At 40.1% G+C, this 23,736-nt stretch overlaps 1 protein-coding gene across 2 annotated transcripts in view; it reads left to right on the forward strand.

The window, feature by feature from the left end:
- The window catches only part of KCNN2 (potassium calcium-activated channel subfamily N member 2), a 325,278-nt gene that overhangs the window by 132,213 nt on the left and 169,329 nt on the right, over window positions 1-23,736 (forward strand). For both annotated transcript variants that reach the window (XM_030869859.2, XM_060296128.1), the window contains 3 exons: window positions 8,841-9,039; window positions 9,874-11,162; window positions 11,794-11,889. In XM_030869859.2, the coding sequence (XP_030725719.2) occupies window positions 9,018-9,039; window positions 9,874-11,162; window positions 11,794-11,889 (1,407 nt within the window). In that variant the 5' untranslated portion in view covers window positions 8,841-9,017. The remainder of the gene's footprint in view (window positions 1-8,840; window positions 9,040-9,873; window positions 11,163-11,793; window positions 11,890-23,736) is intronic.

Consider the following 23,736-nt stretch of genomic DNA (forward strand, 5'->3'; position numbering starts at 1 on the left):
AAGCCTGCTTCCTAGGAAAATCCACAGTCCCTTCAGGGGGAAAAAAAAATGAGAAAAAGAAAAGAAAACATCATAAGGGCCTCCTAAGGACTATAAGTCTAAGACATACAAACATAAGATATTTTCTTTGCTACTTGTTAAAGAAAGGGACAAAAGTGAAGTGAAAGACCCTTCCTTGCCCCGTTTTAGCGAATCCAAGCAAAACTAACTTCTCTACCCCTCCCTCTGAGTGGAGATCTAATAAAAAAAGTCAACACTCAGGCATGCTAAAGTAGCAAGTGGCACCCCATCAATTATGTCAGAATTTACTACTTGTAGGTAAAGCTCATTTTTAAAATTGTTGTTCTCTCTGTTGTTCTCCAAAGTCCTGATCTTGAGATAAGCAAAATACTAAAATCTAGAACAGGAAATATAAGAGTCCTTCATCTTGGAACTCTGCTTAATAACCTAGAAAAATCTTCTTGATTAATCTCATTTCAACGGCTTAGTACACTTCATTTAATTTATCTTCAAGAACAAAGTGTTCTGTTTTCTGCATCTTTTTTTCCATCATCTATGGGGCCACTAAAATAAAGGGGAAGAAAAACTGTTTTAGCAAAGTATTTAATAAATTTAAACAAAAACATGACCTTTATCTTGTCTAAAGACACGAACAAACAAGAAACTCCATGAACAAATCAGTTCTTCATGTAAGAATGGGAAATCGTCAGGAATATTGCATTCCCCTGATTTAATACCCAATTCTGAGCTCCTCTAGACAACCATTCATGAGACAGCTTTGAGCATTGGCTCGGCTTTCATAGAGGGCCTCTGACTCTTCTGGTCTCTCTTTAAAAATGAGCATTGAAGTAAGTCTGATCCTGGTGTTACAGTCACTTGTCAATATCAAATGATACCTCTCTCACCTACACAGTGTCTGCCTTGTGCTATGTCTTCCTGACTGCTGAGTCCTTTAAGCCATTTGCTTCAAACAGCTGAACCACGTGCTGTGGGCTGGGTGCAGAGTGCACTTTTGCTGCCAACCCTCAAGACTAAGAGTGTATACTTCCCAAATTGTCCCAGATAACCTCTTAAAAACGGCTTTACTCTCATCATGCTATAAGTATTTGTCTGAACTACTGAAGGGTGATGGAGCTAACACATTACAGAGAAATTAATTAATGGTCACAAGTAACCATTACGAGTCATCTTCAGAGAATGCTTTAGTCTTAGTTCCTTTACACTGTCTGTTAGAATCATATGATGACAGTGATTTTTAACTGTAGAATTCAGTACAAAATATACCTGATCTATTACTTATATGTAAGAGAAATCTGCATCCCACAATTAAAATAATAATGCCACAGCTCATTTTTCTCCTGAAATTCTTCTTGGATATTTATTGAATCATGATACTGTTAGGATTTTTAAGCCATTTAGATAGAGGCTCAGAGAAAAAAATTTTGAATCCTCAAATTCCCTAAAATTCATAGATAATAGTCACTCATGTCACTTAGGAAACTTATTCCTGCTCCTCTCTACTTTTATGTAATGTTGCCTTGGCACTATTCATTTTAAATTGATACTTCCATTTTAGCATTCAGTTTTGTTTGGGGATTTATTTCTCTCATCAGTTTTTAACAACTTTCTTGAGATACAATTCATATACTGTACAATTCACCCATTCCAAGTGTACAAATCAATGATTTTTAGTATATTCACAGAGTTACATGACTATTACCACAATCTAATTTTAAAATATTTTTACTAAATCAGTAGGAAACACTGTACCCATTAATAATGAATCCCCATTTACTGCCCCTTCCTCATTCCCAGCATAAGACAACCACTAATGTGACTTTTTGTTTATAGCTTTACCTATTTTGGACATTTCCAATAGATAGAATCATACAACATGTGGTCTCTCGTGACTGGTTTTCTTTCACATATTTCAAGGCTCCTCCATGTTGTAGCATGTATCAGTACTTCATTTCTTTTTACTGATGAATAATATTCTATTGTAAGAATATACCACATTTTATTTATACACTCACCAAGTTGACAGACATTTGAATTCTTTCCAGTTTTTAGCTATTATAAATAATGCTGCTATAAACATTCATGTGCAAGTTTTTGTGTAGATGTATATTTTCATTTCTCTTGACTATATACCTAGGAGTGGAATTGCTGGGTAATACGGTAACTTTACATTTATTATTTTAAGGCACTTCCCAACTGGTTTCCAAAGCTGCTGTACCACTTTACATTCCCACCAGCAGCGTATGAGTGTTCGAATTTCACCACATCTTCTCCAACGTTTGTTATTATATGTCTTTCTGATTAAAGGCATCCTAGCGGTTATGAAGTGGTATCTAATTGTAGTTTGGATTTACATTTTCCTAGTGCCTAATGATGTGTATTTATTTTCAAGTGCTTATTTATCACTATTATATCTTCTTTGGAGAAATGTCTGTTCAGAGACTTTGCCTTTGGGGTATTTATTCTTTTCATTATTGAGTTGAAAGAGTTCTTTATATTTTGGATACAAGTCCCACACATCTATGATTTGCAAATATTTTCTCCCACTCTGTAAATTGTCTTTTTACTCTCCTTTTGGTGTTCTATGAAGCACAAAATTTTGATGAAATCCAATGTAGCTATTTTTTTTCTTCTGTAGCTTATGCTTTTAGTGTCGTGTCTAAGAAACTATTACTTAACCCAAGATCGTAGTGACTCACCCATATGCTTTCTTTTAAGAGTTTTATAGTTTTTGTTCTCACACTTAAGTCTTTGATCTACTTGAGTTAATTGTTATGTATGGTATAAGGAAGAAGTCCAAGTTTGCTTTTTACATGTGAATATCCAGTTTTCCTAGTATCATGTGTTGAAAAGACTGTTTTTGTTCCCATTGAATTATCTTGGCACCCTGTCAAAAGTCAATTGACTGTAAATGTAAAGGTTTATTTCTGCACTCTCAATTCTGTTCCATTAATCTATATATCTATCTTATTCCATTATACATTATCTTGATTACTATAGCTTTATAGTAACTTTTTATTCAGCAAGTTTGAGTCCTTCAACTTTGTTCTTTTTCAGGATTGTTTTGACTATTCTGTGCTACCTGTATTTCCATTTGAATTTTAGGATCAGTTTGTGAAGTTCTCCAAAAAAATCATCTAGTATTTTGATAAAGATTTGAGAGAATCTATAGATCAATTTGGGGAGTATTGACCATATTAAATCTTCTGATTCATTAATATGGGATGTATGTCCATTTATTTAGGTCTTCCTTAATTTCTTTCAACAATATTTTTTAGTTCGTGTATAAGTTTCACATTTCTGTTGATATATTCTTAATCTTTTTTTATTGTATTGCACATTAAACTTTTTTTTAATTTCATATTTAAATTGCTCATTGCTAGTGTAGGGAAATACAACTGACAATTTTTTGGGTTACAATTGACATTTTAAATATTAATCTTGTATCCAGAAGTCTGCTATATTTGTCTATTAGTTCTAATATATTGTAGTGGATTCTTTAGGATTTTCTAAATACAAAATCATGTTATTGGTGAATAGAGATAGTTCAATAGATATGTCAAGAGAGTTGTTGGAATGTTGGGACAGGGGTGATCTGCTGCCCTCTGGATAGCATGGTTGTGGATATGAAGCCTAGAATTGCTACAGCCATTTTTCCCACCATAAAGTAAATTAGTCTGATCAATATATATGAAGGAGGACAATGACAAGAAAGTTGCTGGAAACCTGACGATGTCTTAACCTCTGAAACAAACAGCACTGAAGTCTTCCCTAATCATGATATTTGCAGTTACAAGAGCCAAGAAATACCCCTTGTTAAGAGAACTTGACTTGTGAACTTTTGAACAAAAGTAACCAATAGTTTTGAGAAGCACTCGTTCTAAGGAACAAGGGTAAAACACTGTGTCAAATAGTGTGTTTTGTCATTATATTTGTGTAGTATATATCTGTTGTGTTTTTTTCTGTTGTATCATGTATGTCATTTTGTAGCATATGGATAGAAATAATAGAGAAAAAGTGCTACTAAATTTATAGCTAAAAAATAAAACATCAACAACACAGAATAAAAGTCATTTTTAAGAAAAATCTGGTTTATTGGATGAGGATGAATATGTGGAACTTCAAGATTTATCAACATTTAGAGTATTTTGTTGCTGATGATATTATATTTAATTCTACTTAGAAAAGCATGCTTTTCACCTTTATATGAGTGGGCACCAGCTCTCTCCTTGCCCTAAAGCAATTATTTGGGAGTAGGAATTTACAAATAGTTCCAGAAAGGGAAATAGTAATATAAAGATAGACAAAGGATGATTAATTGATTTCCTGAGCCTGTTTGGCAAGAGGTAGAAAAGAAAAAGGAAAACATAGAGGGTTGATGAATAACCTATGGGAATGGAATTAACAGGAAAAGAGAAAAAAGAGCTAATTCATCATGGATCCTAATCCTGTAAGAGAAGAGAAAATAATGATGGGACAATACATTGGATTTCAGAGGGAAAACAAACTTCAAGAACTTTTGTAGCATCATTATGTTTGAGCACTGAGCCACCATGAAACTTCGGGGATCACCAAGTGGAAGCTTTGACTTCCATACTTAGGAATGGTTTTGCATATCCTTGATCCCACTTTTGGTAACTCTCTACTCCTGCTGTAAGACACACTGGTTTATCTCTGCCTGTGGCATAGAGCCCCACCTCCTTTCTCTGGTTCCCTGCTCACTCTTTGGCACAAAGGGAGATGCAATGAGAAGACAACTCTGCCAGAGCACAAGAGCCGAGAGCCAGGCTGGATCCCTGCAGGACTGCAGGAGAGTTCCTCTAAGCCACAGGGCAAAGAGCTTGTGACTGTTTCTTCTCACTTATTACATAAAAAGACAAAATGGACTCTGTTAGTGCTAATAAGTAGTCTTCAATGGCCTTCAGCTTTTACTATGGACATTGGCAAAACTGAGAAATGCCCAGGCTGCCAGCAAAGTCAGCAGAAGACTGTGTCTGAATAGAGTAGAATCTTTATTTTTTTAATACTTTTTAATTGGGTACCTTGGACCTGCATGCATACAGCACTGCCATTTCATCCACACTTGTATTAGATCCTCATGAATTATTCTGTTGATCAAATGAAGTTAACGAAAGGGGAGTAGTTAAGAATCTCAGAATCCCAACCAAGCCAGTGAGGATATGTTCATGAGGTCATTCAAAGGCAGTGAATGGTAATGATGAGCCACTGCTGTCCATTCCTTGACTATTAGTGGAGTACCAGCCTGTATGAGTTGATAGAGTCAATAGGTAATTTTTCTGCTATGGAGGAAAGGCTAGAGGAGTGTTAAACAGACTCATCAGACAGACTCAGAAGAATGTACTTGAAGTCTGGCTTTTTCTTGCTACTCACCAGCTGTGTGACCTGGGGTAGCCCACATCTCAGGATTATCCTTACCTGTAAAGTAGAGATGATCATAAAAACTTCCCTACCTTGCATAGGGTTCTTGAGAGATGCAAATAAAGTAACACATGAGAAACTGCTTTATAAACTAGAATGTGCTATCCACTGTCTTTTTTATGACTTTCTATTTAGATTCAGGTGTGTGTTTCTAGTTGCCAAGGGATATTTGTTTATGTAATCCGTAGACTATTTTAAAAAGACTTATAGTCAATAATTTCAACCTGTTCACCTATTTAATTGTGTAACATAGTTCAGTTCTGCTAACAAAACTAGTATAAGTTCTATCTTTTTTTTTTTTTGCTGGCACTACTGAGACTTTTATAGATATGCTAATTAGCTGAGAAATGGTAGGAGGCAAGGATAAGGGTAAAACAAATTTGGAAAAGTTAATGAATAGGCCCTAACAGGATAATTAATCCCTGCATAATGGTGGTATTACTTAACAAGACTATCATCAATAAGCTCATTCAGGTCTTGATACTTTCTAGTAAAAATGTGGAAGCAAAAGAATACGTGTAACAATGATATCCTAAAATGTACATTTCTTATGAAGTTAGGATGACAATACATGGCTTAAGAAGAAGTGTTTTTCATGAGACATGTCGGGAAGCAAGGAGCGACTCTGACATTATCCCGAGTCCCCATTTGCACTGACTGCTAAGCAAACTGAGTTCAGAGAGGCTGTGTCTTGTCACAACCCCTGTGCTTGGCACCACCAAATAATTTACTCAACCAGGCAAAGAAAAAAGAAAATCCCAGAAAAACATTTACTGTGTAGGTCAAAGTATCCCTCAGAGCACTCAGTGTGGGAAACAGATGCCCTGGACCCCTGCATCAGCTGTTCTGACTGCCTTTGCAGATAGATCAGAAACATCCAAATTCAAAAGCAATCTTTCTAATCCATAAGGAAAAAAAAAACAGGGAATTTTTACAAGAATGTGACACTGGAAATAAAGGTATTTAACTGATAGTATTTGAAATGTATTTTGTGGATGAGTATGACCTCTGGTGTTAAACTAGAGAAATTCCAGCACTTATATATCTTAATGACAGAAAGAGAAGCACATGCAATTTTCCAAGAGCTTATTATTGGAGGTTATAGGCCCTTGTATTGTCGCCTTTCAATCTTTCGTAATTCTCTTCCTCTCCTTCCCTCCTCACTCTCACAAATATAAATGAGTGTTTACTATGTGCTAAGTACTATCCACATGGAAGAATATTGTCTTTGTTGTTCTAACTGCTTAACTTTACATGTCGCATCTATAATCCTATATATGGGGAAAAAAGCAAAATTATGGTATGCTATATGAAAAGTTTACATATAAGCTTAAAATCCATTTGTTAATTTTATAAAGAAAAGAGGATTGATGAAAAGGAGAACTTCTTAAATGTGCGCCTGTCATAACCCAATAGTGTAAAATGCCCCAAACAATAAAGTTATGAGGATTCAGGCTAAAAGTAAAACAAAGTTGTCGGGGCATCTTGTCGCTTTTCATCACCATACTAATAGTGGATTATTGTACTCCAAATACAGACATTTATTAGCAAGAAGATTTTTTGAGTGTGTGTGATCAGATGATTCCCTGAAACAGAAAGATGATAAATATCTGACTGACTTGCTCTCCTCTTTCTCCATCACAGTGGGTTTTACATAACTATATTATTTCATGAGCTTTTGTAAGGCACTGACTAGGTGGAAGCACTGGTAATCTGAGTTTTGGTATTCTGACAGCTCCTCATTTTGTTTGCCAAATCTCCATTTCTTTCTTACCTTGTGCACCCTTTCCTCCCCTGATCCCCCTCTGTGAGCAGTGGTTAACTCCATCATTGTCGTAAATCTCAGCAAACACTCTGTTTCTACATGACTAAAGGCACTGCACCTAATCCGGTACTAAGGCATAGAGATATACATGGCAAAAGATACAATAATTTTTTCCCTGTTATTTTATCTATGGAACTTCTTTGAAGCTTTGAATTTGCTATTTGAGAAAGTCAGTTTGACAATAGAAGATGCAGCCATTACTTTTTTGTGTTTTTTTGCAGCCATTACTTTTTAGAATGACATTTTAATAACTTTAGAACCTTATATCTAATTTTGTGCTGGTAACAATTATTGTGATATTTGGAGAGGGGATTGATGTAGTCGTTCAACAAAATTTACCAAAGGCTAATGAAAGTATTAATTTACCATGATAAATGTATTTGATGTATTTAGGTTTGGAAGGATGAGTCAAACTTTTTCACTTAGTCAGCTATGCGTAGCAATGAGAAGAAGCTCATATAATTTGTTATAAAGTGAAAATGAATGTATTATGGATTTTGTGCTTGAGTTGAATTTTGTTTCACACCAGAAGGTGAAAATATTTTAATTTGGAAGCTTTCATTGTAATTTCAAATTACTCATTAGAATTGTTTTTAATAGTCATGTTCACCACACAATTCATGCAGAGCTACTCTGCTACCACAAAGATTCTATGATCAAAATTCTAAACAAATTTTATTAAATTACCAAAAATCATCATGGAATATAAAAATAAAATGCTGTCTCCAGTTTTTAGCCATTCAAATTCTATTTTTGACCAAGACTACAGAGAAATGCAAGTTCTGTGGGACTAAAAGCAACCCTCTCCCTTTTTTTCTTCTGGATCTGTTTACTTGCATGCACAAAAAATTAAAATTGCTTAACTCATATCCAAAGGATATCCTAAAATGAATTATTCACTCCAAGGCACTGAAAACGCGAACTCTCTCTTAGGAGCAGGTACGTGGTAAGCAACTTCAGGGTAGCTGCCGAGTAGAATATCAAGAAATTGGATCCAGCTGAGAATTCCAATTACCTAATGAGGGTGATCCGCTTTCACTTTAATTTCTAACTCGTTGTAACTTCTATCATACAAATCATGCTCTAAAATCACGATTTAAAAGGGAAACAAATATTCAACTGGCCAGTGTATTTCATTCCCTTTTCTGGAGACGGGAATCTCAACTTACAAAGAAATACAAACGATAATGACTTAAGATGGAGCAGTAACAACGAACCCTTGAAAGGGTTCCCTACCGCTTTGTGTTAGTATATCGCCCAAAAGAAGGACACATCACAGGAAATTTGTGAGACATAAAGCGTAATTTTTATTAGTTTATTAGCAAATAAATAAATATTACACCTAACTCTAGCAAAACTCCAGCACTGTCCCCAGGCAGCTATTATTCAGTCCGAGTTATTATTAATAATTTCCTAGCCAGGCTATGACTGCCGGTGTGAATCAGCCAGCGCCAGGCCCCTCTCCATCCGCCGCCCCCGCCGCAGTCAGGGCTTGGCACAGAAGATGCTAGGTGTTTGCGCCATAGTGATCCGCCTTTGCTTTGTGTCTGTGCTGCAGGTGTGGAGGAGGAAGAACAGAAGACAAGCTGGTGGCCGGCGGTCGCTGAGCATTCCCCAGACTCTCGAGCAAACCTCTTCTTCATGGCAGGAAAAGCCCGCGGACCTACCCACTGGGGCGGCCAGAGAGCCTGAGCGCCGTAGCCCAGGACCTGGCGGCCGGGGGCGCCAGCCCCTCATGTTCTGCAGAAGGCGCAAATGTGAGCAGGCAGTGGCGGGGAAAGCCCTCCGCCCCCGCCAGGGGGACCCGGGAAGCCCGCGCGGGCTCCTCCCGCGGACGAAGGGGATCCCCTCCTCCGGCCCCGCCCCCATCCTCCCCAGGCCCAGGCGCCAAGGAGGTTAACCCTACCCGCGCCGCAGCGCATTAGGGCGAGAGCACCGCGCAGCCAATCCCGACTCCCCGGCGCCAGAGACCAGCGGCGTGGGGAAGATCGGTGAGCCGGGCCCGTTCGGGTCTCGCAGCGGCCAAACAAGGGCTCAGTCCCCGGGGTTCTCACTAAGCCCTGCTGCACTGGCTTAGCTAGTCGTCAAACTTTTTCTCTCCAAAGCGGGTGCCCCCGCAGTTATTTGGCGGGCAGCCGGCAGCCCACTCTCAGCGGGACAATTAGGGAGAAGTGGGCGTGGGGCGAGGAGGCTGCTGTTCTGCAGCTCTAAGAGGCGTGCATGCCGGTGGAGGAGTGGCCCGGGTTCCGCACTGTTCCCTCGCCTGACCCCCTGGCTGGGGTAGCTCAGCGTGCTGCAGTGCCCGGTGCAGGGGATCTAGACTGCGCGTCCGGCACTAGTTAGGGGGGTGGTGGCACGGGAAGGAGGGGACGCCTGTTTTTTCCTCCTTCCTCTGCAGACCCGCTGCACTACCTGGTGGTGCTCACGGGTGCTCCCAATCAGCAGGTGGAACCCCCGCCCTCACCCTGTCCTGGCCTGCGCCTCCGAGGGTTTTCATTCTGCAGATTCTACCCCCCCCCGCCCCCATCTCTCTCCCTCTCACACGCTCCCCTAAACCGCGCGCACTGCAAACTCAGTCTTGGTCCCCGCAGGTGATGTCATGCCCATTGTTTTGGTGAGCCCAACCAATTGGACGCGCCGCCTGGATTCTACCGGAGCCGGCATGGGCCCTTCCTCGCACCAGCAGCAGGAGTCTCCGCTCCCTACCATAACGCATTGCGCAGGGTGCACCACCGCCTGGTCTCCCTGCAGCTTTAACAGCCCTGACATGGAAACCCCATTGCAGTTCCAGCGCGGCTTCTTCTCGGAGCAGCCGCCACCGCCACCGCCACCGCTCTCCTCACACCTGCATTGCCAGCAGCAGCAGCAGAGCCAGGACAAGCCGTGCCCGCCCTTCGCGCCCCTCCCGCACCCTCACCACCCCCCGCACCTCGCGCACCAGCAGCAGGGCAGCGGCGGCAGCAGCCCATGCCTCCGGTGCAACAGCTGCGCCTCCTCCGGTGCCCCGGGGGCGGGGGCGGGGGATAACCTGTCCCTGCTGCTCCGCACCTCCTCGCCCGGCGGCGCCTTCCGGACCCGTACCTCCTCGCCGCTGTCAGGCTCGTCGTGCTGCTGCTGCTGCTCGTCGCGCCGGGGCAGCCAGCTCAATGTGAGCGAGCTGACGCCGTCCAGCCATGCCAGTGCGCTCCGGCAGCAGTACGCGCAGCAGCCGGCGTCCGCCTCCCAGTACCACCAGTGCCACAGCCTGCAGCCCGCCGCCAGCCCCACGGGCAGCCTCGGCAGCCTGGGCTCCGGGCCCCCGCTCTCGCACCACCACCACCACCACCACCACCCGCACCCGGCGCACCACCAGCACAGCCAGCCCCAGGCGCGCCGCGAGAGCAACCCCTTCACCGAAATAGCCATGAGCAGCTGTAGGTACAACGGGGGCGTCATGCGGCCGCTCAGCAACTTGAGCGCGTCCCGCCGGAACCTGCACGAGATGGACTCCGAGGCACAGCCCCTACAGCCCCCGGCGTCTGTTGGAGGAGGTGGCGGCGCGTCCTCCCCGTCTGCAGCCGCGGCCGCCGCCGCTTCGTCCTCAGCCCCGGAGATCGTGGTATCTAAGCCGGAGCACAACAACTCCAATAACCTGGCGCTCTACGGAGCCGGCGGCGGAGGCGGCGCTGGAGGCGGCGGCGGCGGTGGCAGCGGGCATGGCAGCAGCGGTGGCACCAAGTCCAGCAAAAAGAAGAACCAGAACATCGGCTACAAGCTGGGCCACCGGCGCGCCCTGTTCGAGAAGCGCAAGCGGCTCAGCGACTACGCGCTCATCTTCGGCATGTTCGGCATCGTGGTCATGGTCATCGAGACCGAGCTGTCGTGGGGCGCCTACGACAAGGTAAGTGCTCAGCCCTTTGCTCACCGTTCCCGGGCCGCAGAGCCGGACACCGGGTGGTTGGGATGGGCGCTGGTGGGAACTCTCTGCCTGCCAGTTACGAGCTTTTCCCGGACAATTGAAGGTGCCCGCCGGGACGGCGAGCACCGCTGAGACTCGCTCCCCTAATCCGCAAGGCAACTCTGGAGAGGAAGCTTTTCCGCGCGCAAAGTTCTGGAGGCAGTGAATGCCCAGCGAGTTTGGGCACGTTAAAGAAGTGATTTCAGGAGTCGGTGAGGAAAGCATGCTCTGTTCCTCTCCTGGTGCTCACGATGTCGGAGGCCCCTTTCAAACCCAAGCGCTTAAACTCAAGGATAACTTCCTCTCAGGTTTTGAGAGCCACGAGCTGCGCTTGGGTCTGTGGTGTCGAGGACCCCGCTGCTTGGCCTTCCGGGATCTCCTCTCTCACTTTCCTGTGAGGCCAAGTGATCTGACAGATCACAGAGCCGAGACAGGTGCCCCTACCCCCATCCTCCTACTGGGAATTCAGGTCCCCTTGCTGGGGATTGACCGACCCCCCGGATCTTAAAGGTGGTTAAAAGTGCTTCTTCTTTTTTTTTTTTTTTTTTTTAAAGTGCTTCTGTCTGTGTTGCAGGCGTCGCTGTATTCCTTAGCTCTGAAATGCCTTATCAGTCTCTCCACGATCATCCTGCTCGGTCTGATCATCGTGTACCACGCCAGGGAAATACAGGTAACTTCGGGGTTCTGCTGTTTATGAATGACTTCAGCTGGGGGAAGTGCAAGGCAGCAAACGCTTTTTCCAAGCTCTAGTGTCCTTGCTTGAGGTTACAGAAGACACACGCTGTATTCTTACCTTAGCACCTGACTTGTTCTTTCAAGAAGTTAAAAACAAAACAAACAGTGCAGCATGTAAATGTGCAGTGGTTTCCAGGATGTATTTGTTAAACCTTTCAGATTTTCCCCTCTCTTCTTTAGGTAGATCCACTTCTCCATATCAGGCACTGTATTTGTTTTGCTCAAGGCCAGTTATATACTAGCCTTAGTCCGCCAGGTAAATGTGTATTCTTGTCTAATAAACATTTAACAAGATGGGTGGGCCATTATGGAAGATTGTGCCCATGTGTATCACCTTCCATAACTGTAGCTTAGAGAAGAAAATAGGCCCGTGATATTTCTTGCTACTGTATATCAATAAGACAAGAAGAAAACTCTAACCTTTTCTATATCTTACTGTAAAGTTGAAGAAAAAAATCTGTTGTAAATTAAGAATACAAATTCTGTATATCTAGTAGTTTGGTAGATTTTCAGGTACAATCGTTACATTATTTATTAAAAATGTCACTTAAGAGCAAAGGCCACTGCCCTTGTGAGTGAACTTGTTAGGAAAATGTTTGTTTTGTTTAAATGTAGCCAGGAACTCTATTGTTAGATTTGACTGTTACTGACCATTTCAGAATAGTCCGTCTAAAATTCATGGGTTGTCTTTTAAGTTGTTTATTTTGCTGTAGCTTTCAGTTAAAGGAATATTAAGGTTTGGGAATAAAATAACTAGAGTTTTCAAAAATTAAGAGAGATTGAGATTTTCCAGTTTAGAACTTACACTAATATGCATTTTCTGATTTTTTTGGATCAGGTGTTAGGCATTTGGCAGAACTATTAAACCCTCGAATTTAGGCTGCTTTCCTTTAGGAGTTGCCGTTGAATTTAAATAACTTAGCATTAATTATAAGTTAAATTAATTTTAAGTTAGTAATTTGCAAAAACATACTAAATATGGAAGAAACCAATTTTAGCTATTGCCCAAGCAAAATAAAGATACACATGACCCCACATGAGGGGGGAGAAATTACTTCATCATGCTTTCAAATTTGCAAAGACTTTGAAAAGTGTGATTTTGAAGGAAGGAGGATAGAGAATGAGAATTAGAAAGAGTGAGAATATTTAGAGTTAAGTAATAAAACTGCACTGCCAAAACAAGGCAAACACATTTGGACCCTTTAAAATTTTAATAATTCACACATCTTTAATTACTTCTCAGTTTACTATTAAATAATTACACATCTTTAATTCAGCACTAATGATCGTGGGCTTTTGAGATTCTTTCAAACATTTTAAAGTAATACTAAAATGTAACTTAAGCATCATGAGAGTATCTTTTCATTTTGACTTGAAGGGTAGACACTTAAGGCTAGGGAACAAAATAGGTCTAATGGCCCTTTGACTTGGTTTACAGATGAGGTACCTGCAGTCAGAAGAGGTGACCAGCTTGCCAGATTCCATAGCTAGACAGTGCAGAGCGTGACCAGGCCTGTCCTCCTAGCTTCCACCCAGAATGCTTCCTGCTGCACTCTGCTACTGCTTGTTAGCAACCCTGAACATGGACATGTCTTTGTCTGTGGTTCCTCTCTAAATCCAAATGTTTGGTATTTGAATAGGATTAGACTTAAACGGTTTTTCTAAAATCTTCTTAGGTATTTATAAAAATCAAGTAATTTAATTTTTTTTTTTTGGCTTGAAGACCAGAGTAGTTTTATTTAATCCACCCTAGAAAGAGACCTTGCTGTTTTTTTTTTTTTTTAAATTAAACATCAGCTTTCGTATTATTCCTGTTCCTTCTGAAAAACACACAGCAAAACAAGCATTCAAGGCAGAGGACATTTGATGGTATTAACACCAAGAACAAAGTGTCTTCCTGAAAATGCTAACCTTTTAAGAATTATGGGGAGATTTTTTTGAAATAACTTATAGGAGTTTGTGAGGACCAAACATTGGCCATTAACATTGGCCAGATGTTAATTACGTGGTGTAAAAAATTTTTGATACCATATTAGGACTCTTAAAACTTAGAGAAAGTAATACAAATAAAAGAAGTCATATTTTTAAAGATCATTTCACACTTGAAAGAATTCCACCCCTGGCTAATTTTGAGGACCATTTCTGTTATACAAATGCATAGATATACTGATTAGAGTACGAAGAGCACGGGTGATAAAAATGAAGACATGAATTCCCCCTCTAAGGGTTATAAGCACAGTGAACCTCTTTATTGTTGGGGCAACATAAACATCACAAAAAGTTATATTTTTATAATTGGAATTATCTGACTTGATACATGGTTTCTGCTAAACCAACCACACTTAAGATAATTTCAAAATGGATGCTCAGGTAATATCATTTAGTTGTTTTGGATGTAGCTTTTACATTCAGTGTTTAATCTAGAGTGATTTTTGTTTTCCTCAAGCTGAAGTTCCAAATTCTTACCTGAGATGCTTTTTTAAAAATATGAAATGGAAAAGGACCAAATAAATGTGGAGACCCTGAGCTGGGAATCAAGAACCAGAAAAAACATGTTCTAATTTATCCAGAGAGTAGTCAGTGATTGCTGCTGAAATAGTTCACTCTGAAACACAGGAAAATCAAGTGCATAGGCTAATGTATCCATGTGTGGAAAATGATGAATTGACCCCTTTTTAACTTATTGATGTCACTGCTATAGATGTGCTTCTTTCATAAGTTTTAAGCAAATAGGTACGTCTCAGTTTACTATTAAGAATTCTAAGTATATAGATTAGCTTTGAGTTAAGGAACTCAATGCGGGGGTTATGCTGCTGTTCAGAGCATGTTCTTGGGCATAGCATGCAGTCTAATGTGACACTTCCTCTTTTTCTTTTTAGCATAGCAGTATGATGATTGGATAGTGAGAGCTAGCTAGTATGGGTTTCTGGTACGTGGTAGGATTTCTTACTGCATTCAGGAAAAGTAAGTGTTATAGCCAATGTTCTGGCTCTCTGCCCACCGGAATTGCTTTAACGAAGCTTGGGGAGGCCCTGACATTTCCATGGAGAACCTTGGAAAGCAAGTCAGTGTGACCTTTTATAAAATGTTTATACACAGTCTATCAAAATAGATGGTTCAGGTGAGTCATGGACGGAAGTGCTTGAATTAAAATAGTGTGATGGAGAGGCTTTGTAAGAACTTAGCTCAGTACATTTCAGCTTTGGTGTCATTTTTTCAGTACCACAGACAGCTCAATGCACCAGACTATAGTTTGCTCATTTCACTAATTACTTTTACATCCCCTCAAAACAAAAATGAAATTACTTTTTTGGGGGGAGGGATCAGAAAGCTTATATAAAATCAGATTTAGTGGGAGCAGATTTTCAGCTAAGTAGATATTAGATTTTTTCAAATAGACATTTGGCCTTACTTTCTGTATTCATCAGTAAAGTCAAAAAATGATGAATAGATACATAAAATAAATTTTAGCAAATGCCTTTGTATCACAACCTTCTGACAAAGGAAAAGTACTATGGGGATTGTTTTATACAGTTTGGAAAGGTCACTTGATACTTTAAGTAGCTTCCCCACCTCAAGTCCAAGGTCAAATAATAGGAAAAACAAAGGCATGATTTCCTGTGACTTTTCTTTTTCTCCCCACTCTTCTGTAGGGTTGGAAGCATTTGTTTGATGGAATAAGAACAAAACAATGTTCAAGTACTCTTTAAGGTCTTCAACATCGAATAAGTTGAATGTAGATTGCACTTCATCTTTTCAACTTTAGTGTACTCGACTTTCTCTTGTGGAAGCAATTTTAGTTGAAAGAGTTGTTTAGTATTTTGAGATAGGCAAATACAAGATTCTAAGTTGGGAAGAAAACCCCTTGGACTGTGATCTTTCTGGTTCTCATGGGATTTGGCAGAATGGAGAGTGCTATACTTTAAAGTTGAAAATGGTTTTATTTCCTTGGTTTTGTTTTGGTAATAATATACTTATAGAATAAATAGCACTAAGGGAAACACTGATTTTCCCCGGTATCTCTTGCAGTGGAAGAACTCTACACATTCTCCCTTAAGTCAGCTTTTCAGAGATGGATGATATACATCTAAAAGTGGAAGAGCAGAAATGAAAATTACCCCTTACCTGTGCATGTAGGCCACACAAAGGGGGAAGGAGTGAGTGTGGGCAGGGACCTCAGCAACCTCTGAAGTCTCCTGGACTGGTTGAGGAGGGGTGGCTACGTGCCCACTGAGTAGACTCTGGCTCACCTTGTGGAGAATGGAAAAGAATGCTCGCTCTCCCACTCCTGCAGAGAGCAAGTAGATGCTTCCAGACCATGCAGAAAATACTGCATATAGTTATTATTCTTATTAATAAAATAATAATGACTACACACAGTGAAAATAACTAGTCCAGAAGAGCTTAAAATAAATATGATAGTCACATTCTCAATCCAGTGTTTCAGAGACAACCACTTTTAAATTTCTCATACATTTCTCCAGAATTTTCAAAAATGAATATTTAGTTGTGTTTAGAGACACACATACTGTGCTTTTTTTGCTTAATATATCTTGAAGGTTTTTTATTGTCAGCACATGGAAAACCATCTCATTCTTTCTTAGCAACTGTTTATTATCCCATTTTACGGATGCACTGTGGCTTACTGTTAAGCTTTTGCTGGTATAAGCCATAATAAAAATGAACACTCTTGTATACTATTTAAATCTACTAATTAGAGGATACACATATGGCATATATCCAACGGACAGATTGCTGAATCAAAGGGAGTTTGTATTTTAAATGGAAAGTACTGCCCACCAGCCCTTTAGAAAGGTCTTCAGAGTTCTCATTCTCGGCTTCCCTACACATTATTTCCCCACAGCATTGTTAACACTGAGTGTTATAAAAAGGAATTTTAAATATCTTTGGCTTTGTAAAGTTTACTATCTTCCTGAAAAAACATTTTATTTTGGTGAAAAATTCAAGGATAAAGCTCATGGCCTCATAGGCTTATTAGCAACATTTTGGAATATCTAGTGGTGCGTTATCTAATCTGCTGACAAAATGACCAATCCTTGTAAAGGTGCCATCAGAAGCAAGCATTGGCCATATTTTTGGGTTTTTTACTTTAAAAAAAGTTAGAGATGAAGGAAGCTAAAAGAGTAGAAGGAATGGTCTTCGACTGGTCTTTAGGTCTCTCGTATATCTATAGTATGAGGGAGAGAAGAGTTAACTCTTTGACTGTAAGACTGCAGAAGATCATGAAGTGGATACCTTGCCTGAATTGCTTTGTTGTGTGGTGGTCAGCTCCACAACCGCTGTCTATATTGCCAGCAACTTCTACAGAGTTGTAATGAGACTCTCAGTCCCTTTGACTTCGTGTATACCCTGTAGTAACGAAATCACTCAGGGCCAATTTTCTCTGCCTGCCTGTATAAAGATCTCTGCATTATTAATGGATGTGACACTAAATAAAGCGATCCTGGTGTGTTTACAGAGCAGCATCACAAATGAATGAAGAGTGGAACTTTAGGTTTACTGCGAGTGGGTTCGCTTGATCTGCCAACTCGTTTCTGGGCCACGTTTTGTACAGCTCGGAAAGGAGACCACTGTGGGCTGTCATTGTCCCAAACCACATCTGGCAGGGTGGACAGAGGGAGCCTGCACTGATTTAACTTCAGGAAGTTACTTTTGGTCAGGGTACAAAGTGGTTTCATGGGGCCGTTTTAGTGAGAATTTCCTCTCATTAGGAATTATGATGTTTGCTACTTTGGGAGTATATGTTTAACCTGAAACTCCTTTAGAAACTCCTTTAGAATTATAGAACTGGAAACTGTGTGGAGAGGACCTGAATTGTTATCTTGCCCAGGATCCCACCCAGCATGGAAACTCCCTTTATGTCATCTCAGATAAAAGTGGCCACCCAATTTCTGCTTGATCCCTCTTCCCCTGATGGTCAGTTTGTCTGTACAAGGCTGTCTATTCCATTGCCAGACAACTCTTAATTTTAGGAAGATTTTCCTTATGTTGGGAGTGAAGTCTGGTTTTATTCCTTCCCATATTCAACATTGAAAAAGTTTTTGAGCTCTGCTAATACAATGAGGAATAAGACAGTAAGGTTCCTTCCCTCTTGGAACTGACATTCCAAGCAGGCGGGGTTAAGGAGAGAGACAAAAATTAAGTAAAGGAAGAAAATCCTTGGAAGTTGTGATAAGTGTCATAAAGGGGCCATGAAAGGCTGTGATAGAAAATAATTGGGGGCAGAGCGTTGTACACATCAGACAGGGTGGTCCTGGGAGCAGTCTCTAAGGAAGTGACTTTTAAGCTGAGACATAAAGGAAAAGAAGTTACCAGCTATTGGCAGAGTCTGGAGGAACAAACTTTTCCAAGCCCTCGTGGCTGAAAGGAGTTTCCTGCACTTACACAATTGAGAGCAAACCAGTGTGGCCCAAGCAGGGCGACGGTGGTACTGGATGGGGTGAGAGTGGATAGGCAGGGGTCTGATACTGAAGTATCCTGAGACCATTACAAGAATTTTGTGATGTTTTCTTCAAAGTGCATGAGGCCACCATTAAAGCACAGAAGAGTCCTGATCCAGCTTATTGTTTAAGCAGACCTTTTGTTGAAGCTCTGAGGAGATTGGTCTGCAGACCCTTGGCAAGTCACATTTAGAGATGACGCTCACTTGGCTTGGGTAGTAGTGGTGGAAGTGAAGAGAAGTGGTCTGATTCAAGACCCAGGTTGGAGGTAGAATGGACATCTTAGTGATTGGGTATGACAGGTGAGGGCAAGAGGTGATGCTAAGATGATTCTCAGGGTTCTGGGTGGAGCATCTGAGTGTGTTATGCTGACAGGGGAGAACTCACATTGAAGGGTAGCATGTGGAATCAGGAATGCTTCTGGTGGAAATGCTTCTGATTATACAAGAGAACCCTGAGTTCAGAGAAAAGGTGTGGAGTGGAAATTTAAATTGGCCAGTAATCAGCGTAGAGACTATTTAAACCCACAGGAATTGATAAAATCACTGAGAGAAAATAGAGGAATGAGAGAAGAAGGTCGAGAGCAGATCAACCTCTGACATCTAGAGGTTGTGTGAAGCAGGAACTAGAGAAAAGAGATAAGAATGACTTGTCCTAGAGGTGGTAATGGGAGTGTTGGAAGGAGGGCACAGAGCTGTTTACTGAATGCCATGAAGTCAGTTAATATCGGGTAGGGAGGTGCCTTTTGGATTTGGCAAGTTCAAGGTCGTTGCTGACCTTGATGAGCAGTTTCAGTGGAATGGTAGAAACAGAACACAAACTGTAATTTCCAGTATAACAGTAATTTGATTCCCCCTCTTCCCAGAATTACAGAGCAAACATTTAAATATTGGTTAGGTCCCTTTAAATGCCCACCTAATTAAATAGTCCCCGTTTCTTTGAATTTTCCCAATCAGGCTTAGAATGTCCCTGATCATATTCTTCTGGACTTAGTCTGTTTTGTTGAATTCCCACTTTGAGTAAGGTCAGAAATGTACTCAGTACTTTCAGATGGGATCTGCCAGTGTACTTGTTACCTCCGTTCAACAAAAATCCTCCATTGTGCTGACTGTTATTTAGTCTAAAATGGTCATTGCGTCACCCAAACTGTTGCCAAGTACACTTGTAAAATTGTTACTGAACTGAATGTAGGGCTTTACATTTACTGACTCTGTTAAATAGCATCTTGGTTTCAGGTGAGTGTTTTAGCCTGTCAGAATTATTTGAATCATAATTGTGATGTTTATTTGACAAACACTTACTTAGGTTTGGAAAATGCTGTGTGTGGAGGGGGCTCTGGCATTGGAAAGACCCACATCAGTGCTAAATTCTGTTCCAGAAACATGGTCAATGTTAGTGGCTGTTACCCAGTTTTCACACATCCAACTCTTCCTAGCTTCTCACTAGCCATGACTTTGAAAAGTGTAGCTTGGGTACCCATGCCGAAGGCACGGTCAGAGCTGAGAAGTAGGACCTTCTTTGTAGTTAGCCATCTGTTCATCCATGATATTTGGTTCAGCTTTTCACGTACTAACAACTCTCTGAACCCTGACTATCAGCCAGCCTACGTTTCTCTACAAGAATGTCATGAGGACTGTCAGATCCCTTGCTGAAATCCATGTATTCTGTGCAGTCTCATGATCTGCCAGTCTATTCATGATATCCAAGAAGGAAACAAGACTGATGAGCTTATCATTTTAAGCATTATAATGTATTAGGCTTCATGACCAAATGCCTTTTCTCTTAAAAATTTTGTTTTTTTCTCCAGATTATAAAATTAGTAAACATTTATGTTAGAAATCTGTAAAACATAGATAACATGAAAAAGAATATGTTAGTTTAATCTCACCACCCAGAGATAATTATTATTGTGATATAATGTATTTATATGAAGTAGATGGACCTGATATTTGCTATATATCAGGATAAGGAAATTTAGTGTTCTTTTCATGTAATTTTCTATTCATTTCCCCATGCCATTAAACATTCCAGTTTTTTTTGCATCATATAGCTATAAGCAATTTAATCCTTTCCCTTATTTTTGGACCCTTAAGAAAAATTAGAAAGACTCTATTTAAAATATTTGTGTAATAAATACCTTTGCAGATGAACTTGTGTAAGCATCTCTGATGAGTTCCTAAGGAAAAATTGCCAAGGCAGAAATTACTTAGTTAAAGAATATTATTTAAGGCAACTGAGAGTTTGTCAAATGGTCCTTCCAAAGGTTTATATCATGCCTTTCATTTTTAAAGTACTTACAAACCACTTTGTTAAATAACTGACTTGATTATTTTCTGGAGTGTCTAAGATCCATTTCCTGATTAGTATTCTGAGTACTGTCCTCCTTTGTGAATCTAGAAATGTGCTTCTCTGGAGTCTCCTATAGCTTCCTATTTCTCCATGATTTTGGTTTCTAAATCTTGGCTAACCAGGTTTGTAAAAGGGTATTCTTGCTTAATAATTAAAGTTTATATAGAAATGATGCAAAAGCAGTATTGGAAGATAACTTTGTCCACAGATATTCCCAGTCTTTGTTATTATAGGAAGCTGTAAAAACCATAATTTCTGAAATTTTTCTCTACAAACTTTCCTGCTGAGCAAAGCAAAGCAATCAGACTCTCCTTTGAGTTGTTTACTGTTTTTGCAGCATTGCCTCATGGCTTTGTGTGCTGCTTCTGGAGCCCAATCTGTCTGGGCTTGTACCCAGCTCTGCCACTAGTTAGCTGTGTGACCTTGGACATATTACTTAATCTCTCTGTACTTCACTTTCCTTGTCTGTAAAATGGGGAATATAGAGTACCTCTCTCATTGGGTTGTTGTGAGGATTGAGTGTATATATTTGTGTGTATATATATATAAAGCACTTAGAATGCTGCCTGGCATGTGGTGAGGGCTATTTAGGTGTCAGCTGCTGGTTATTGTTAGCTATTTCGGGGTTCGTTGGGGTGGAAGGGGAGGAATTGGAGCCCAGCTTCTCTGGGCTCTGGGCAACAGTGATATTTTTTTCTTCTTTTACAAATCGTACAGGAGGGAACAGGAAAAAAAAAAAAAAAAAGGTGTGCATTCAAACAGTGTTCATTAGTTCACTCACACTTAATCTAGAATAGGGGTATGTGTGTGTGTGTGCGTTCTTTTTTTTTAATAAAAGCTTTGATCTCCATTAAGGACAGCCAATATTTTTTTAAACTTAGTTTAGATTTTCCCTGGGGCAAGTTGGCTGTCTGAGGAGGTAAGTGTTCATTTTGGTTGTCAGGTTTCAGATCAGTAAACTAGTGTTAGAGTACTATAATGTTAGGGGTCACCATGTTTTACCAAAATAGCCATTTCCCCTATAAACACACCATAGGTGTGGCTTCTGCTGGAAGCTTTGTGAGCTACATTAACTCCTTCAGACATCCAGGTCACAGCCGATGGCATCTCCTACTAATTAGGACCCTGGTGACTTAAAAGAGTTAAGTGCAGCGCCCTGAAAAGTAAGCAAAGGGAATAATTTGATAATGGAAAATTCTGGTATTAAACCCCTGCTGAAAGGATGAGAGGTAATAAACAGTCACAGGCATATGTATAAAGGACTGTAACTGACAGCATTTTCTGTCTGTATTCATTGTAGGTCTACAGGATATTTAAATAAAAAGCATTTTTTTTCTTTTTCTGGATTAGGTTTATCTCTGGAAAGAGTTTTGTTTAGTATGCCACCACCCTCAACCATGCTTGGAGTACCTTGATTGGAAAGAATTGAGAAGAATTTTCATGTGTCAATATGACAAGTAACATCTCAAAATATACTTGGTTCAGTGATTGGGTTTACTTTTTATCAGACAGCTTATATCTTCTCTTGTGTTTCATTTCAAATGACCATTAGTTGAGTCTGTATTATCTCTCTTTTTGAACAATGTGTTATTGTTGGGTGAGTTTTTTCTTTGCTTTTTGACTTTATAAAACACATTGAGATTCAGACAGTATAAACTTTGAACTGAACTGTGTAGACAAGTGTTAACAGCCAGTGTTTCACATCTATAATTTTATCATGTGCTTTCTTGAATATCTGAGCATCTTTACCTAGTTATGTATCTGTCCATAATGGTTATCAAGAAGGTGTTAAGATGGGGTTGTTTCCAAGCAATCTGACTATTGAAATTTGGATATGCATCCACTGTTGGTCTTATTCACTGAGATAGTCTTCTTTCTATCAGGAAGTTTTGGTCTTCCAAGGAAATTTCATTCGATATTTATATATTAGTTTTGACACAAGCATACTGAATTTTGGGGAGGAGGCGTTAAGCACCATAATGTGGTTGTCGTGGTCTTGGGTAGTGCTTTTTTGAGGATAGCGTCTGCTGTCAAGAGGAGTAAAAAATACACAGGTGCTAATCTTTAAACTGCTTAAATTTTTGTTGAGTGAGTAAGGGAAATTATATCCTAGTATTGGATTTATTTTTAAGGTCAAAGGTCATTTAAAATATTGAAAGATAATAATTAGGCTGAATATTTATTCAAGTTGCATACATATAAAGTGATGTAAAAGTGATGGCTGCGGGCTTTATTATAGTCACCTCATGCCTTTTCACAGGTATATCTAGTACTTCCAGACATACACCCAAGCAGAGTTATTGACTGAACACTTAATTTCTTTTATGTGGATTTAGCTATGAAATTTTAAGACGAAAAGTCTTGGCTTCTAGAAACTTACCTTAGGTCAATTTTCATACTGGTAAATCCTCCCATATTTGGAAAAAAATGTTTTTATATCAAAGAGCATGAATTGCTTTCTGTCCTTCGAAGCAAAAACAACTGAAGATATATTTATTTAGTGAACATGCTGTTAGTTTAAAGCTTCAGCTTCTTGCTTAAACCTGTGGGTAATATTGTAAATTTTAATGCTGTCGTTGAAAATTATTTTGAATAGAATTTTACTTCTTTCCCTTTAGTATTTTAGTCAAGAACCCTCACTATTTGTTCGCATTTGTCAATGTCAGAGAGGGTACTTAATGAAAATGCATTTGGGCAGACTTTCAAAAATTAAGCAGTAGTGATACAAAGAGAAATCTCTAATTTGCTTGTTTTGGGGGTAAAAAGCAACAATACTGTATTAAGGCTGAAAACTATTTTTCAAAATATCTTTGATTTGGAATCCGCTGGCTCTTGTAGATTTTTTAAATATCATTTTTTAAAGGCTTAGTCTTCCGTATTTTTTTTTCTTTCAGCATATCTGCTTTACACAGTCTTTTTTATCCTTTTTGACAACTATTCCTATTTTTTGGTTGTTACATTTGGGCCATGTT

This window comes from Globicephala melas, chromosome 3 (assembly GCF_963455315.2).
Source record: "Globicephala melas chromosome 3, mGloMel1.2, whole genome shotgun sequence".
In the NCBI taxonomy this organism is placed as follows: domain Eukaryota; kingdom Metazoa; phylum Chordata; class Mammalia; order Artiodactyla; family Delphinidae; genus Globicephala; species Globicephala melas.